This window comes from Hemitrygon akajei, chromosome 11 (genome assembly GCF_048418815.1).
Source record: "Hemitrygon akajei chromosome 11, sHemAka1.3, whole genome shotgun sequence".
NCBI lineage: Eukaryota > Metazoa > Chordata > Chondrichthyes > Myliobatiformes > Dasyatidae > Hemitrygon > Hemitrygon akajei.
Window position 1 is genome coordinate 51644059 of NC_133134.1, and position 19764 is coordinate 51663822.

The 19764-nt window shown below is 41.8% G+C and overlaps 1 protein-coding gene across 1 annotated transcript in view; it reads left to right on the plus strand.

The window, feature by feature from the left end:
• The window catches only part of myo15aa (myosin XVAa), a 190413-nt gene that overhangs the window by 137003 nt on the left and 33646 nt on the right, over positions 1-19764 (plus strand). The window contains exons 50-59 of the mRNA XM_073060850.1: positions 1657-1775; positions 3315-3387; positions 4698-4770; positions 6238-6311; positions 11568-11650; positions 14223-14353; positions 14472-14566; positions 16592-16669; positions 18661-18757; positions 18918-19078. Of these exons, the coding sequence (XP_072916951.1) occupies positions 1657-1775; positions 3315-3387; positions 4698-4770; positions 6238-6311; positions 11568-11650; positions 14223-14353; positions 14472-14566; positions 16592-16669; positions 18661-18757; positions 18918-19078 (984 nt within the window). The remainder of the gene's footprint in view (positions 1-1656; positions 1776-3314; positions 3388-4697; positions 4771-6237; positions 6312-11567; positions 11651-14222; positions 14354-14471; positions 14567-16591; positions 16670-18660; positions 18758-18917; positions 19079-19764) is intronic.

Sequence of the window (19764 nt, forward strand, 5' to 3'; positions counted from 1 at the left end):
GGTGGAACAGATACAATAGGGTCTTTTTAGAGACTCTTAGATAGGTACATGGAGCTTGGAAAAATAGAGGGCTATGCAGTAGGGAAATACTAGGTAGTTTCTAGAATAGGTTATGTGGTCAGTACAGCACTGTGGGCCAAAGGGCCTGTAATGCGCTGTAGATTTCTATATTCTATGATCCTATGCTCATGTAATATTTATCATTTCATGGTAAGGAGCAATCTCTTTAACTGCATGATGTCAGATATCAAGGGAAAAGCAGTGAAGTAATGGAGGGGGGGTCATTTTTGCTCTGCTCCAGTGACAGTGCCATAGGTGATTGCCACAATGGACGCTGGTTGTAGATTTTTCATGTACTCTGTCCTACTTTGTCACAGCATTCTGGATATGAAGCTTACATTTATGAACAGCCATTTACTTTTAGAATAGTTCCAGGAAAATTTCCAAACAAAATAATCGCATCCTGGACAGTCACTCAAATTTAAAGTAGCATTCAATTAAGCAAGATCAGCCAGTGATTCTCAAACTGACAAATGATCTTACTACAGTACTGAGTTTCGAGTTTAAGAGTACCTGAATTCAGTACATAAGGGAGATGTAGAATCCAGCAGGTTTCCTACATCTGCCGGTGTTCATTGACCCTTGTAGAAGGAGACAGGTGAAGATGATCTGTGGCTGACTTTCACGTACAATACTCAGCCCCCTCAACACAGTAAAATGCACAGGCTCACTAGCAAGGAAACGGTTTGGTACTGTACTATGATTGACAGGAGTTAATTGTACCTTGTGGGATTGGATGTACACCTAGTCAGGAATGAGTAGGAAGATTGGTACCCTTATCAGTGGGAATGGATTATTCAGAATCAGTATGAATAGAATGGGAGTCAGTATCTGTGGGAATAGATATTGTGATAACATTAGCAGTGGAATGGAATAAACAGCATCAATTATCAGTGGGAATGTGACCTAAATATCTCTACTGCACGTCATGAAACACTATATTGAGACTCAAAGCAGAAAAAGAGAGAAGTCTATTAACAATGTATAAAATATTGCTGCTTTTATCTCTATTAGTCAGTTTTGTAAGCAGGTGAGTGAGTGCTGTTCATCCGGGTCTCAGGTTGAAGTCACGATGCACTCTACATAGAGCTGGGTGGTTGATTGAGCAGTGAAGTGCTGACAATGTGAGGTTTAGATTTTATACCATCTTTCCCACAGCTTTCATCACCCTGCCACCCTTCCATCTGGCTCCCAGAGAGGTGGGAGTGGAGCTCTTGTTGCCACTGAGATTGAGGCTAGTGGCAGATGTTAGAATTGTGCAGAGAAATTAATAAGAAATATTTTAAACGTTTCTTTTCCTCACCTTGCCCCCTGTGGTGTTTGATTCCTTACCAGGAACTAGTTTCAGAGATGCTGGTCTGCTCTCATTTATTCACTCGAAAACTACAAGTGACATCACAACAAATTTGACCCTCACCCAACAAGCTGATGCACAAGACTAATCAGGGGAAGGATCACAGCTGAATAAACCCAGGCTGATTGCAGATTTCCTATTCATAATGATTCTTGTTTTTTTTTAAAGAAGCAACCTTTGCTTATCATCCTTCAAAATAAATGCCAAAGTCATGAATGCGTAACTTTTAAACTTTTCTGCAGGCCTCCCCTCCAGTCAGTACGTTTATGGACAGTATCCCTGACTATGGTCTTCAGGATAACCAGTACACCATGACAGAATTTGCAAAGAAATACTTCCGCCAGTCACAGAATCTTAGAAGGTGAGAGAATGACAATTGTTGATCAGTGATAACTTTGGGTAGCACCAACAGTGCCCAAAATTGCAAGCCTGTGTACTACAACCCGGATTATTGTATACATCCTGACTATGTCCTCTTTGGTTTTGTGCTCATCTTTTTGAGGTGTTTCCTTTCCAAGTGTAAACCTGGTTAAGATCAATTATCTAGCATTATCCCAATGTTTAATCAGCAATCCCTTACTCATTTCTCCCATTTGTTTGGCAAATCTTGCTCAATGTGTCTGGTGATGGAATTTCACCATTAAATTTTGCTAGTTCACTCCTTCTCTCTTCCTCTTATGTACACCTCATTCGTTTGATATGAACCAGGTTGAAAAGAAGTTAATTTAGTAATTCAGTTAGTTTATCCTCAAAGTTTTGATCAATTGAATTCTAGAGCAACATGAAGTTGTTTAGATCACAGACTATCTGCTAAAATCTTGGTTACATATCACTTTTTTGAGGGCATGTAATAATTCATCATGGATTATGTGTAAAAGTATATGAATAGCATATGGCATGACGTTACCACATCATAAGCACGTATCTCACTTGAAGTTAAAATGAAACTAAGACACACACCTTCTGGCTCCATGTTTTACTTTCAATTAATTTTATATTTTGGAGTTACAAAACAGAAGACACTGTAGCAGTGAAATGGCTGTGAATTGTAGTAACTATTGTAATACTGTAAAATCACTATTTGATGTGAAATATTAACTGTGGCATTGACTAGTGATAATAAATAATTAAGACTCCTTAGACTCTGTAATTAGCTGACTAGTTTGACAGTTTAATTAACAAGGTTATCTGATTCACAGTGTTTCAAGCTCACGTGATCTCACTTTTTCAGATGGTTGGCTGAATTGCCCTCCTTCACCGGCACACTTCTCAAACACTGACTGAGTAAACCACACACTCTCACACACACACACTCTCACACACACACACACACACACACACACACACACACACAAACACACACACTCACACACACACACACACACTCACACACACACACACACACACACTCACACACACACACACACACACACACACACACACACACACACACACACACACACACACACACACACACACACAATGAGAAGGTTCCCTCTCTCACTTCTCTTTTATGTCCTTTCCAATGTAAGAACATTCACAAATTTTAGTCGCAGTTTAGCTTCTAGCACTTGACAGTCAGAATTAAGGCCACTTTCCACTAATAAAGATTCAAATGTACAACCTATCCAAATAGCTTATTTGTCATCCAATCTTTCATGCTCTTCTGTAAGACTGTTTTATCTAGATGATGCACTACAGTGCAACCTAAAGGAGATGTGGAGGTGTGGGGTTTTACCTCTGAAGAGGGGAATCAAGGGGGAAAGAAAGCAAAAAATAATAGATCCTCATTCTTTACTTAGAAACATAATTAACAATTTGACACTTATAATGGTACACAAACTAATATGTTATATAAAATGGCCTAAATTACCTTTACTCAATTTTTTTCTTTCTACAGTGAATCTAATAAAGAGAAATCTAAAAAATCCAAAGATCACAAGGAACTGTCTGAACTGGTAAAGTACTCAAAGGTGAGAGTTGCCAAGAGGGCTCGGGATTGGATGCTGATGTTGCAGCCTGGATGGTTAAAAAAACAACTGGTTCTTTAAGCAAAACTTATTTGAAGCTTGGAATCTCCTTTTAAACTTTTGAAAAGACTGCTTTGCATAATTAATGTGATTCCATCCTTAGAATCAAGAAATCCTAGAGAGAAAAGAAACAAAAACAGGCCCTTCAGCCCATTGACTCTGAGCAGACCAGCAACCACCCTCAACCCAACATTATTCCTGGTGTCCTGTTCCCTAGTCCCTGTGAATATAATTTGTCCCTGAGTGATGGGAACCTGCTTTGATTCAGAATTCTCCACAACATATAGATTTTTCTCTAACAAGAGGAAGTCTGCAGATGCTGGAAATCTGAGCAACACACACAAAATGCTGGAGGAACTCAGCAGGCCAGGCAGCATCTATGGAGAAAAGTACAGTCAACGTTTTGAGCCGAACCCCTTCAGCAGGTCGGAAACTTCGACTGTACTCTTTTCCATAGATGCTGCCTGGCCTGCTGAGTTCCTGTGTGTTGCTATAGATGTTTCTCTATCCTGACTGGTTTAGTTAGTATTTGGAGATTGTCACTGCCAGTGAGGAGCATGGAACATGAAATGACATCATTCTCTGTACGATTTTCACAGAATCTATAAAAGTGACCTGTCCCAGATAGGGACAGGTCAAATTTTAAAGGAAAAGGAAACAGCTGTCATCATGTTTCCAAACAGAAAAGATAAAATTTTGATTGCCTATCAGTTTTTTTTCAAATAGAAGTATTCTAGGAGATGGAGTGACATCCTACGTTGTCTTTTGGTCACACAGCAATTAAGCACTGAGCATTTTCAAATTTACAGATTGTTGCCAAGATGAGGGACAAGCACGCGGCAGGTTCATAAGTGGTTCTTACTTTATAATATAGTTCACCAAGAGCTCACAGAATGTTACAAGGACCATTTCATTTGAAAAAAGAACAGCTACTGGAGACCTCATTGCATCATTGAATTTCCAGGGATCTATATTGCAGGGGCAACCATTATTGCCGTGCTTGGACTTGGGAAGGACTAAGTTAACCAGCCTATGGATGAAAGTGTAATATCAGCCACTTGCCAAATGTAGGTGGGACACTGCAGGTGAACGGCCCTTGAAATAAATACCCACCCACCCTTGCACTGGTGTACATGCCCATTGGCACATATCAGAAAACAAAACACCAGCAAAACAATTTATCTGCAGAGCAGCACTGTCAGCTTATGATGTAAGCAGATGCCTAATGAGTAACTTAATGACTTTCTTCACAGACTCCAATCCAAGAATCCCTGATTGAATTCTCCGATGAAATTATGAATAAAGTAGCAGCTGAGATTTTTGTTGGTAAGACTCAATGGTGATTCCCTATTTGTGAAATTAAATGCCACCTTCATCATTTCACTGCAGGAGTGGAATATGGGACATCCTGGACACCAGCCACTCTGGCTTCATCCTCCCAAATTAATTTCACCTTGGCTGTGAAAGTAGGGTGGTGAGAGTCTCATCTTGCCCCAGTCCATTTCCCTCCACTCAGAACTCTCACCTCAAGCTATTGCGAGACCATTTACCTCTTTCTCAATTCTTCTATTTCTTGGCACATGAGTAACCTGTGTGTCTGCATTGATTTCTGGCCTCTCACCAGTCCCTCATGTCAACCTGATCATCAATTCTATCCCAGTCCGGATAGACACCATGACACTTTCGCCTAACAATGTCTTGCCCCTAACTACCATCCTCCAACCCCTCACCCTGACTCTTGGCCCAAGCACATTACCCCTTTTTCCTGCCCCATTCAAACTTCTGCCCAACTTGAACCTGAGTATGAACTTGACCTTTTAACATGATTTCTCAGCAAATTCCCTCAATGTGATCCCTCCCATTCTGACACCCACACCCAAATGATTTCCCTCATTCACTCTGCAGGATCCTGGGATAATAAAGCTAAGATCCTTGTCCCAGGACCTCTTCTGCGAGGTTGTGAGCTACTCGTCCTGGCCTGGCTTTGGGGTATTTTTCTCTGCAGCCTTTAAAGCTCCAGCTCTCCGAAACCTAGTACTCCTTGCACCTTTAAAGAGATTTTTTGGCTCAAAATTCTTCCTCAATGTATTTAAATGAATCAGATAGGCACAACAGTCAGAAAGATATTTGGAGAAGTAGCCTATTATCTCCACAGTTTATTTTATTGTGTAGAGGTCTCTCCCTCATACAGTAAAACAGACTCTACAATCCTGAGGTCACCTATTGCAAACTTCCTAATAGTTTTTTGTGTGGACATAATCATTGTCATAGTTATGAGATTGTCATGTTATGTGGGCCATCATGCTCTTTTCATGACCACGATTGCTCTTGGCAAATTTTTCTACAGAAGCGGTTTCCCATTGCCTTCTTCTAGGCAGTGTCTTTACAAGACAGATGACCCCAGACATTATCAATACTCTTCAGATTGTCTGCCAGGTGTCAGTGGTCGCACAACCAGGACTTATGACATGCACCATCCACCACCTGCTCCCATGGCATCACATGACCCTGATCGCAGGGCTGAACAGGTGCTACACCTTGCCCAAGGGTGACCTACAGGCTAGCGGAGGGAAGGTGCGCCTTACACCTCCTTTGGTAGAGACATATCTCTACCCTTCCACCCAGTGCGGACATCAGGAGTGAGAATTCTAGTAGTGCTGAGATCCATTGACAAATGGGATTGGCCAGTGTAGTCAGTTGGGGATTGAATTTTGCGTTCACCTCAAGTGAACAAAGATGGTTGATTCCTCCATCCCCTTCCATTTGTTATTGAACCATGTTTCCTTCCTGCAGCTGTCATGAAATTCATGGGGGACCATCCTCTCAAAGGCCAGACAGAACAAGAAGTGATCTATACCATCCTTAAGGTAAAGAGTGCATGTGCTCTTGTTTAGTGGTGATTGTGCATAGTGCATGTATGTTGATAAGCAGAATGTTATAATGACATTCTTTGAGGGCCTTGACTACAAAGATATGTGTGTCTCTTTAACTTCACCTTTGAAAGACAATTGGATATGTTTGTTAAAACAGATCCCTGATCAGATGAACACTAAAAGGATGATGTTCAGGAGATAACTTCATATAAGATATTGCAAATTAATGAGTTTTCTATGACTATTGTGTGTGTGTGTGTGTGTGTGTGTGTGTGTGTGTGTGTGTGTGTGTGTGTGTGTGTGTGTGTGTGTGTGTGTGTGTGTGTGTGTGTGTGTGTGTGTGTGTGTGTGTGAGAGAGAGAGAGAGAGAGTTGTGGGCCATATACTGTACTTAATCATCATAGTCTGCTCTGTTACTCAATAAGATCTTGGTTAATTTGCTTGTTGGCCTCATCTCCACTTGTCTGCCTCGTTGAATCCCCCATAGTGCAAAAATCTTTTAATATGATTAATTACCCAGTACTTGCAGCATGAGAAATAGAGGCTTCCAAAGATTCACAATTCTCTGAGAAAAAAAATTTCACTCTTAAGAAAATATGGTCTCTGCACCTACCCTGCCAATTTCCCTCAGAATCTCATACATTTCACCAATTAATCTTCTGAACTCTAAAATATATAGCCCCATTCTACTCAAAACATATGTTCACCTCCTCAATAGGAATGTGTGTACACATTTGCATTCTTGTGTTCATGACTGTGTTGTCTTGTGTTACACTCAGCAGCCACTTTATTCATGTATTATTCATTTACGGGATGTGGGCGTCCCCAGCTGAGCCAGCATTTATTGCCCATCCCTAATTACCCTTGGTACACCTGTTTGTAAATGCAAATATCTAATCAGCCAATCATGTAGCAGCAACTCAATGCATAAAAGCATGCAGACATGGTCAAAAGGTTCAGATGTTGTTCAGACCAAACATCAGAATGGAGAAGAAATGTGATCCAAGTGAGTTTGATCAAGGAATGATTGTTGGTGCCAGACAGGGTGGTTTGAGTATCTCAGGAACTGCTGATCTCCTGGGATTTTCATGCACAACAGTTTTTAGAGTTTACAGAGAATGGAGAAAGAAACAAAAGAAATCCAGTGAGCGGTGGTTCTGTGGACTAAAAAGCCTTGTTAATGAGATAGGATCTGAGGAAAATAGCAAGGAGACAGTAACTCACATAACCACACATTACATCAGTGGTGTTCAGAAGAGCATCTCTGAACACACAACATATCGAACCTTGATGTGGATGGGCCACAGCAGCAAAAGACCACAAACATACACTCATAGAAACATAGAAATATAGAAAACCTACAGCACAATACAGGCCCTTCAGCCCACAATGTTGTGCTGAACATGTACTTATTTAGAAATTACCTAGCCCTCTATTTTTCTAAGCTCTATGTACCTATCCAGGAGTCTCTTAAAAGACCCTATCGTATCCACCTCCACCACCGTCGCTGGCAGCCCGTTCCATGCACTCACCACTCTCTGCGTAAAAAACGTAACCCTGACATCTCCTCTGTACCTACTTCCAAGCACCTTAAACCTATGCCCTCTCATGATAGCCATTTCAGCCCTGGGAAAAAGCCTCTGACTATCCACATGACCAATGTCTCCCATTATCTTATACACCTCCATCAGGTCACCTCTCATCCTCTGTCGCTCCAAGGAGAAAAGGCCAGGTTCACTCAACCTATACTCATAAGGCATGCTCCCCAGTCCAGGAAACATCCTTGTAAATCTCCTCTGCATCCTTTTACAAGGAGATACCTAAAAAAGGAGCCACTGAGTTTATGTGCAGGGCAGAGTAGGGTTGCAAACGTTTCATATTGGACAGGAAGTCTTGTATTTAAATAAGAAATTGGTCACCCTGTACAAATAGAATGTAGGAAACTATTTTTAAAACCTGGCACTGACCTACTAAGATCAAAGTCATTCTGTAGGAACAGAGTCTTTACAACATTTGTATCCCAACTATAAATTTGACCAAAATTTACTAGAATCCTGTAAACAAATAATTTTATTTTGTTGTGAAGTTGTACCTCCTATGAATATTGTCTTCACAAATATAGATCATTTAAACTGCTCTTCCATTGATTCTATTTATGGTTATTGGATTTAACGAGTATACATATACTAGATGTACAAACGTTTGTACTTTGATAATAAATTTACTTGGAACTTTCTACTCACAGACCCCAGCTCTTACACATTGCATGTGGACAACATGCAGGAGAGAATTTTCCTTCTAGTTAATAATTAGCCACACACACTCACATCGGGAACTTTGTTGGTCTCTCCTTCGGAGAAAGCAGAAAGATCAATATTAATCATTTACATTTTTATATCAGTGGCGTTTTGCTTTTGAGGAATTCCGATACTGTGATGCCTGAATGAAGTTGGTCCTGTCATAGAATATGCCTTACCCCTTCCACGCATCCTCGCCCCCCAAAGTGAACCGGGGATACCCCCAGATTTAGTCATCTCTGGGCCAGTCCGAGCTGCTGTCACATCAGAGAGAAAAAATGATAAAGGAGCTGTTAACGCTAGCATATCATCATACCATGGTCAGAGTACAAATCTCATCGAAGGGGCCCTCCATTGTACCTCTAATATTCACCCCATACTTCACTTTTTCTCACCCTCTTGGTGTCGTATAGCAGCTTGCACTCACTAATGTGGTACCATTTAGTCCCCATTGGCAATTATGTTGTATAAACTATCAGACCAGCAATTTTTGACTATCTTATTGTGACTGTCGTTTAATGATTTACATCCAAACAATTGAAACTTTTCCAATCCTGAGTCCTGCTGGGCTCTAATAACTTTAAGGGAGACCTGGGGGGCATTTTTCCACATTGTTGGGGGTGGTTATATGGAACAAGCTGTCAGAGGCATTGATAGAGAAATACCTTTACAATGTTTAAAAGCAATTTGACAGGAACTTGGTTTAGAAAAGAGTAGAGGGATATGGGCCTAAGGCACACAAATGGGATGAGTTTAATTCAGGCATGAGTTAGACCAAAAGGTCCTTTTTTTCTGTGCTGTACAAGTCCATGACTCTGACTCTTAGCTTGTTATCCTTACAACTCCTGCCTAAGTTTCTACCATCATCATTGTGTTGTTGTTCCTTTTCACGCCTTGTGGCGAATCGGCCAGCATTTTTTTTGCCGCTTGCTTAGCGAATGTCTTTTACGAGGCCGAGTTGCTAGCTCGACGCTCAACCCAGCACGGACGGAAAGCATGCAAGAGCTGGCCGGATTCGAACTCGGGACCATTCGCCTTGAAGTCTGGTGCTGATGCCACTACACCACTGGCCAGCATCATCATTATGTAGAACCATGAAAAATACCACAAGCCTTTTATAGATTTGTGCCGGGTTCTTTGAATTGTCTTTCTGCTCTTGTAAACACTGACGGATGTGTAGTGTTCTCAAGGGTCTTCTCATTAACTGATGAGGGAAGTGTGCAATTGTTTCAGATATATTTGCTCTCACATTTGTTAGGACTAGGACAATATTCCAAGAAAACTCCTTAACTTAAAGATAATTTTTCTTTGAAAACAGATGAACAACTCCTACGTGATTCCCCTTCACCGAGCCCCGTCTGTGTACCCTCCACCTAAAGCCCGTCTGCATCTTCCTCATATCCCCTTCACCGAGCCCCGTCTATGTATCCTCCACCTAAAGCCTGTCTGCATCTTCCTCCTATCCCCTTCACCGAGCCCCGTCTGTGTACCCTCCACCTAAAGCCTGTCTGCATCTTCCTCCTATCCCCTTCTGCAATGTAATGATGCATCTCAGAAACCTTTACTGATAGCTAAATCTGTAAGGACATAATTCTTCCAATACTTGCATCCCTTATGCAAGTTACAAGGGATGATTGGGATTTCATTAATAAAAATGATTTTATCTGTGCAAGTTATACCTTATACAAATTTTGTCGTCACTAACACAGCCTACTCACAAATTCCTGGCTTAACTGATGGTTGTTATGTACAGTCATTGCTGGGGCAGCTCTAAAAGTTATGTTCCTTGACATGTGAACTTACAGTAGTTTTCAACTGGTTGTACCTTCTAAAGTTCAGCTGACTACATTTCCATCTGCCAACTCAACTTTCAAATTCTGTGAGCTTTGTTCCATTCATGCTCATGATCTGCTCCCGAATGACTTTTTAGGCCATGTTTCACTCAGTAAATGGCCACTGATATTTTTGCCATTGTTACCCTGTAGGCCTACACTGCGAGGTTTTGATGCGAACCATTTGCATTTGATAAATCAACCATGACGAGGTTTATTTGTGGACTGTTTTCATTTCAACAATCAGTGTTCCTGAGATAACACAGAACAGCCCTGACAAGATCCTAGTAGTCTTCCACAGCTGTACACTTTATTTTAAGTGTTTCTCTTTTTATCAAGCTTAGGAGGAAGTCAGGTGAATAACTTCAGAGCCGAATGACTCTGGAATTCTACCAGTAGATTTTGGGGTCAATAACAAGCAACTGCAGATCCCTGCCGATCTTATTTCAGAGTAATGATTGCAGTGTGTGTGTGTGTGTGTGTGTGTGTGTGTGTGTGTGTGTGTGTGTGTGTGTGTGTGTGTGTGTGTGTGTGTGTGTGTGTGTGTGTGTGTGTGTGTGTGTGTGTGTGTGTGTGTGTGTGTGTGTACGTACGTACATGGGAATGCTTTTATGTATGTGCCTCTGTGTTTATGCTTGTGTGTGTTTGTATCTGTGAGCCCGTGTTAGTGTGTCTGTAGCTTTGTCTCTGTGTTTCTGTTTATCTGTGTGCCATCTATATTTGTGTGTGCATGTGTGTGTTTTTGTGTTGAGGGTCTGTATGCTTTTGCTCCGATCTGCCTGACTGGGGGATGCAGGGATGGAAATGGCATGAGGTACATGTGCTCAGCAGGTTTCTACCTCGAACCCAGTCCAGTCCAGAGCGTAGAGGCTGAAACATAATCGATGTCTAAATGAGTCTGTTCACCTGAGACCTGGCTCGGCATTGGGCCTCTATTTGTGGTCTAGTGACACACGACATATGTCTAGCTCAACGAGAGAGAGAGAGAGAGAGAGAGAGAGTGTACAATGTGTGAAGAGATCAGATGGCTGAGCATTCAGCATTTTAGTCACATACTCCAGGACTTGATGCAAATTGATGCTTCATTTTACTTTCACCTGTCCCTGTTCTGTCTTTTGTAGCTATGTGCAGAGCATGAGGTGATGAAAGATGAAACCTACTGCCAGATTATCAAACAGATTACCGACAACACCAGCTCCAAAACGTAAGGAAAAAGCAGTAGGAGTCATTGACCTTTACTCTATTGACCAAACATAGGCACAATTGCTATTAAACACAGTCCACATCTGAACGTAGTTACTACGAATGATTGTGTAAAATTAAGGAGAGATGCCCACCATTTATACATGCTCACGAGAAAATCTGCAGAGACTGGAAATCCTCAGTAACACACACAAAATGCTGGAGGAACTCAGCAGGTCAGGCAGCGTCTACGGAAATGAATACTCAGTCGCCGTTTCAGCTGAGATCCTTCTTCAGGACTGAGAAGGAGGGGAGGAGATGCCAGAATATAAAGGTGGGGGAGGGGAAGGAGGCTACCTGGAAGGTCATGGGAGAGGGCAGGTGGGTGGGTGGGAAAGGTGAAGGGCTGAAGGTCATGGGTGAAGTCAGGTGAAGGGCTGAAGAAGAAGGAATTTGATTAGAGAGGAGAGTGGACCACCATGGGAGAAAGGGAAGGAGGAGGGGACGCAGGGGGAAATGATAGGTTGGTGAGAAGAGGTGAAAGATCGGAGTGCGGAATTGAGGAAGAGTGGGGAGCGGGGTGCGGGGTTAATGTTGCTGATAAGCATTCCCGCATTTAAGTTTGCAATCCAATCAACCAGTGCCCAACTCGAGCTTACTTTGGAAGGCCTGCTTCCATGCTGGAGGACAGAAGTACAATCTACCAAATAAGGTGACGCAGTGTTACAGCTTGTAAAGCTGCTGCCTCACACCTCCAGCCACCCAGATTCAATCCTGAACTCTGTGCACGTGAAGCTTCTGCGTTCTCCCCGTGACCCCTGGATGCTCCACTTTCCATCCTCGTTCCAAAAACACACCGGCTGCTTGGTAAATTGGCCACTGGGAGTTGCCTCTGGTACGTAGGCAAGTGGTAAAATTTGGTAGAGGGTATGGGTGGAATTAAGAGGAATGAATGATGAATAAATTGGGATTAGTGTAAATGGGAGTTTGCTGATCAGCATTAGCTAGATGGGCAAGGGCCTATTTCAGTGCTGACTGACTCAATTGCTCTGAAAGTACTGTGTTTCTCATACAGGAAGGAGATTATCAACAACATATTATGTTGTAATCCAGAAATTACCATCTGTGTTTCAGATAAGAAGGAAATGGGGAGATAATATCGACCAATTCAAAGTCTTGGTCATAGTTTAATAAATAAAACTGGAGATTCAGTGAGAAGGTCAGAGGTTCAGTCCCAATGCAGAGTTTGAGCATTGAAATTTAAACCGACACTCTGGGAGTGCAGAACGGTCTGAGATAACTTGTTAAAGGAAGAGATAACCGTTTGTTCATTAGGCTGGAACTAACAGATTCCACATTCAGAGAAAGAAGTATAAGGAGTGTTTGTTCCAATGTCCTGATCAGCTGTTAACCTTAGCTAAGGCTACATCCACACTAGACCAGATAAATCCGTAACTGAAGCTTTTTCTCTTCGTTTTTACCCTCCATCCACACTAAAACGGCGTTTTCCTCCCCTCAAAATGGAAATTTTCAGAAACACTCTCCAGAGTGTGTAATTTTGAAAACGCCGCTTGGCCAGAGCAGTGTGGACGGGGTAACCGGAGATATCTAAAAACGCTGTTATGACGTGCCGGAACAGATGGTGACGGCAGCGCGCCATTTCATTGTTTTCTTAAACGCAACCTAACAATTTCAGAACAGACGGCAATGAGACTGAAGCCAGAAGAGTTAGATACATACTCACCAAATACTTTGACCCATGACTTACTGAATAAATAAGTATACTCACTTTGCCCTGTTTTCTGTCCTTGTTCGTCTGAAGGTGGTTTACCTATTTATGCAAGTACTTCTCTGACAATAGATGTGTAACAGCCTAATGTAACATTGTATGGAAATACAAGATAACACTGATGCAGACATGTTTTATACATTTAACAAGGTGCTTTATTAATGCAACAGAGTTAGTCAGTTTTTCAATGTTCATCGTCAGCCGGGTCAATCTGTCCGTGAACTCCCTGTCGGTTGCCTCCGTATGCTCCAGTATTTGTTTTTTTTTAATTTTAAGTCCTCCTACGCGAGAGCCAACAGCTGTCCGTCGTTTAAGTTTTTCTAGTCTGTAACTGAACAAACGCGCACCAAGTCTTTCACAGCAAGATTCGACACCAAACATGTCACTTGTTTTCAGTAGATGTGTGCTGCGCATGCGCAGTAGGAGGAGTTTCGCCAAAGTATCCGTTGCAATGTGGACGGAGATATTTTCAAAAACGCTTAGTGTGGACGCCTATCATTTTTAGGCAAAACCGGCAATTTCAATATTATCCGGTCTAGTGTGGACGTAGCCTTATATCACTAAAATAAATGATCTGGTCTTTATCACATGATCTTTTAGGATACTTGTATTTGTGCATTGCCTGTTCATCATCAAACTATACTTCAGTGAACGTAACCACTTGGAGGTTCCTGAAGTTGTGAAAGGTGCTATGTAAATAGAAGTTTCTCTTCCAAGTGACTGGGTGGCAAGAGTACTTTATGAACTCAATCACCAGCTTCCTGCGATCAGTAAGTAATGAAGTTGTTTCTAATGTCTGTTGCAGTGATAGTATCCAGCGTGGCTGGAGGCTGCTCTATATTCTCACTGCCTATTACAAGTGTTCAGAAGTACTTAAACCATACCTTTTTAAATTGCTGGAGACTGTCTGCAGGATGCCTGGTGCCAGCTTTCAAGGTACTTTGTTTTATTTCTCTCTATTTTATTTGGATGCAATCGCTTTCTTTTCTCTTTTTCTGTTTTGAAAACTGAATGCAGTAATACTGACAGATCAATTCTGACCCACACTGTGCAGGAATCACAAAAGCTTGTCACCAAAACCTGAAGAAGACTTTCCAGTTTGGTGGTAGAACCCAGTTCCCAGATGGCATGGAGCTCAAAGCCATAATGGTTAGTGAATAACGTTAGCATTTTAATGGGATCTTGTCAGTTTATTTCTGCCACACTTCTTCAAACTTTCCCAAGGCATGCAGAAACATTCAGCAATTCATTAAAAAAATATATATATCTTTATATCCTTATTGCTGACCTTTTCCATTTAAATGAATGGACCTGTTACCACCTAATCTGGCATAAATTCAGTGGAAGATTCTCCAGAGTAACTTCTGAGAAATTGCAACAAGATCATGCTGATAATGGCCGGGCAGCCAAATATCACCAGCAGGGCTTAGCCAACATATTCAGAATTTATGCATTCACACACAATGTTGAGTTATGTCATGGGTGGGCAGGTGAAGGTCTGCATTTCGATGTGGAACTGCCAAGTTCCCTAATAAGATCTGGCCTAACATATCACTATTCACAAGGCAACTGTAAATCAACTTTTGAGTTTTAGATAAAAGGAATGTATCCAATGGTGATTAAGAAAATGTATGTTAGCAGAACCTAGGCATACAGTCCAAGAAATTCTGTTGCATAATGTAATATTTTCCTACACTACTCGTAATATTATCAAAAACTTGATTATTAGTCATAACTACCTGCGTGCTTCCAGAAATTTCTTCCAAGTATATGGAGGCTGCCCTGGTTAAATATGTCTTACATGTTTTAACTCCAACTTTTGCAAAGCACTTGTACACATTTGAGAGTTACAAAGTAAAGGGTTCACTCACACCAAGCCAAGTCTAATTGGGTGACTGAAACTTCCTAAACTTTGTTGAAGGAGGGCCTGACTGTACTTAACCTGCTTCCAGTGAATGTATAAACATCCATTTCCTTTCATGTGGATTGTGCTTCTTAAAGTTCCTTCCCACCACACAACTCCTTGTTGACCTTGTGATCACTTGTCTAAAGCACATCATCCCAGAAGTGTGAACGGCATGGCCGAAGCTACTCCAGCCTAATCCCCAGTTATGTTTCTACTACCCAAATGCTTCCAGTCACAAGTCTGACAAGCTCAGTTCCTAGCCAGACCCCCATCCCATGTCCAATTGGCACATTTTCATACACACACACACACACTCACATACAGGTATATAATATTTTAATAGTTTCACACTTTCCACCCCAGTTACTTCACTCCAATCCAAATCCTACTGGCCCATGACCTCACATAAAACTACCACTGGCTCAATGTTTCAATAAGCTTTGTCAGACACTGGTCTCTATGGTATATATGAAATGTAACAACTAGATAGAATGTGGGTTACCTAACAAAGAATTGGATAAGTGGATCTGCTTTAATTTGGGGATGATTGACTGTCATGTACTCCAGGATTCTATGTAGAGTCTTTGTGATTTAGTCCATTGATATGGACTTGAAAACATAATCTTAACCCTGATGACAATCTTACTGACAACACACAAGTTGAAAAACAATGGGAAATCCTTCAAAAGAAGTAGTTGGCACGTAGCTTAGGGTCTCATGTGGACAAGTTTGAGCTGGTGTATTTTTGGCTGGAAAAACCAAGAATGAAATAATAGTGATAGACGTTTCCTTGAAAGTGGAAATTCAAAGAAGTAAAACCAAAAGTAATAATGGACTTGGAAGACCATCAGTTAATCAGAATGAGAGCTTAGACTCAGTTTTTGCTTTCCATTCCAGAAAGGTTCCTGCAAAGATGTACAGCACAGATTCATCAGGATTATGCTGAAATATGAGATTACATACTGTAAGAGTGATTTTTCATACTGGGCCTATTCCAATTTACTAGATCAGCTGGGGAGTTTATTGCTCATTATAAAATAAGTTTTGAACTGATGAAAAGGAAAAACAGCCAAAACAGGTTGTAGCTGGGAAATTTCATACCCTCGTTAGGAGAGAGTTTACGTAAATGCTATTGACATATAATGATTTTGGAACATGGCTTGGTCGTGGGGAATGGTTCTGATGAAATGAAGTGTATGTTTGTTAGGAGTAGTTAAATAAAATAAGTCTCACTGGAACATCTTGTATGACAATTCCTTTCTCTAAAGGCCGGCAGGAGCTCGAAACGCCAAATCTTTTTGTTACCTGGCAACGTGGAGCGACATCTGAAGATAAAAACCTGCTCGGTGAGTCCTGAATAGGCACCCAAAGTATGGCTCATTGATCAGTGTCAAAGTAATCAAACACTGAGTAGGAAATGAAATTTCATCCAAGTCCATATTGGGACTGAAGTTATTGACTTAAGTGCCCACCATAAACTCCAAATGCAAGATTTCAATCCATAGCATCAAGCATCCCTTTGCTTTCATTGAACTGCTGAGTTCTTTCAGCAATTTATGTTTCGATGCAGGTTCCAGCATTTTCATTTGCTTGTTTCTCTATTCCCTGGAAAGCATTTCCAAATAGACAAGTTGGGCCAAGAGGCCTTTTCCATACTGTATAGCTGTAAGGCTCTACAAAGCTCTGTGATCCAGTTCCATCTCCAATAACTGCCTGAAGCTAAGCCAGTCTGTCCACAATCTTGGTGTTACTTTTGACCCAAAAAAATGAACTTCAAATGAAATATCTATGCCATCACTAACATCCGTTATTCCCACCAGTAGCATTGTAAACCTGCCAATCTTAGTGCATCTGCTAACATCAGTACCCATGCCTTTGTTATAACTAGACCAACTACTTTAACACTCTTCATGCATTCTCACTCTCCTCTTTGTCTCTCCTCCCTTAACCCCTTCACTCTCTCTCCCCCATTCCCATCCCCTTCCTTTCTTCTCCTCTCACCATGTCTTCCTCACTCCATTTCCCTTCCATTCCCATTCTCTTATATCTCTCCCTCTCTTTCACCCTCTCTCATTCCCCTCTCTCACACATCTTTCAATTCTCTTGCCCCTTTATTCAACCCTCTCCCCTTTCTCTCTTCCCCCTTCTCTTTCTCACATGCCCCTTCTTTCTCTCTCCACTTCCTCTCAGTCATGCTGCTCTCTCACTTTCTCTCTGAACACCTTCATTGTCTCACTCTCGTCTGTACCCTTTGCTAACTCTCTCCCCATCGTTCACCTTACCTACCTTCTGATTCCTCTCCAACCCTACTCTCATCCCTTCCACGCACTCCACTCCCTTCTCTCCCCTCTCTCTTTCAGTCACCCCTTTCTACCCTCTCTTCTCTCTTAACCTCTTATTCTCTCCCATCTCTCCACTTTCCCTCCTATATCTTCTTACCCTTTTCTCTCCCTTCCCTATCTTTCTCATTCCTGCCTCATCTCTCTCCCCTTCATTTCTTCTCACATTACTCTCTGTCTCTCAACCACTTTCGCTTTCTTCCTTTAGATTTCCCTGTTTCTCACCCTCTCTTTTCTTGTTTTCCTTTTCTCTCTCTGTCCCTTCCTCTCTGTCCCTTTCTCTCTCCTCTCTCCCTCCTCTCTCTGTTTTCCCCTCCCTATATCTTATCTCTTTATTTTCCATCTCTATTACTTCACTCTCTCAACACCCTCTCGCTCACCCATCTCTCTTTAACCCAACTCTCTCTCCCCCTCCATTTCCCTCCTTTGCCCTTTCTGCTCTCTTTATATCCTCAAAATCAGATTCAGGTTTAATATCTCTGGCATATTTTGTGAAATGTGTTATTTTGTGACAGCAGTATAGTGCAATACATGAACAAAAATATTGAGGCAGTATACAGTGTCCATTGATCATTCAGAAATCTGATGGTGGAGGGGAAGAAGCTGTTCCTAAAATGTGTGTGTGTCTTCAGGTTTCTGTGCTTCCTCTCTGATGATAGCAATAAAAAGGCATGTACTGAGCGATGAGAGTCCTGAATGTTGTCCTCTCTCATTCCTCCCTTTCTCTCTCTCTCTCTCTCTCTCTCTCTCTCTCTCTCTCTCTTTCCCGCTCTCTCTCGTTCTCTCTTTCTCCCTCCCTCCCTCACCTGCTTTCTCTCTTGCCCCTTTTAACCTTCTCCCCCCTTTTCTCTCTCTCTCCTCCATTTTTCTCTTCCTTCTTTCCTCTCTCTTCCTTCCTGGCTCTCTCTCCCCTGTCGGAAAGAGTTGTGAAACTGCTGTTGTGATTTACTGTAGAAATAATGCTTGTGATGATGCTTTCTCTTTTTGTTCTGATCCAGGTTGTAGTTGACGTGATTGAAGATGTGTGTACTGAAATGGGACTGCAGAACCCAGAGGCCACAGAGGAATATTCTATTTTTGTCATCACCAATAGAGGTATTTGCTTTAAGTGCCAATTTTGGCATGTCTGTAAAGCAGGGCAATGTGAATAGAGGAGGAAGCAAAGAATAGAGTATTTACAAGCATGTGAAAATAGTGAGAGTGATTGGATTACACGCTACAGTCTCATGTGGTGTTCTCCATTTTCTTGTTCCAGGGAAAAATGTGCAACCACTCAGCAAAAAGGATTATATCCTCGATGTGGCTGCAGCAGCAGAACAAGACGATCCAAACTTCACCTTCTGTTTCCGACGAGTCCTCTGGATTCAGCCTCTGAAATATGAAAATGAGTTATGTGTAACTGTGCATTATAACCAGGTACGCAAGATACTGCGATAATCAACAAGCTGTGTCTGACAGTTGTTATAAAGAGGGTGTTACGTTCCCAGTAACCGGGTGACCTACCAGCAAAGATAGAGAGGTCCGCTGAAGTCTGATGGTACTATTTTCAAACGTTTTTATTTATAAAGGGGCACAAACGTATGGTTAATACAAAACATTCAGATCATATACATCGTCAAAACTCAATCTAAAGCACAGGTATAGTAATAATCAATCAGAAATAAGCTCTATCATTGTCTAGGGGAATACTGAGTCCAAAGGAATATAAAAGTCACTCATAAATTTTCAGGCTTTTCCGTTTGGGAACTGCTGGCATTTCACGTGTTGGAGAGAGTGAGTGGTGAGAAAGAAGGAACACTTGCCCGTCGTCTTTATGAAGAAAATCCCGGTTGTTAGTTAAAACGGTTTTCCTTTGGTTTCAGCCACAGACTCCCGATCCGGAATCTAACGCACGTGGCTTCCTTCAAAATGGCTTCCCGCTCCAACGGGAAGCGCTATCGTGTCTTCTTCGTGTGTCTCCTTGGTGCGTCTGAGGCCCCGCCTCGGCAGCCCACCTTTTATCTGGACTGGCAGGGTTGTAGATGTCAATCAGGGTGGGGGGGTGAGGCAATCTTTCCCCCAGCACCCAGCCCACGTTGCCCTGAGGGTTTGCACATAGTCCA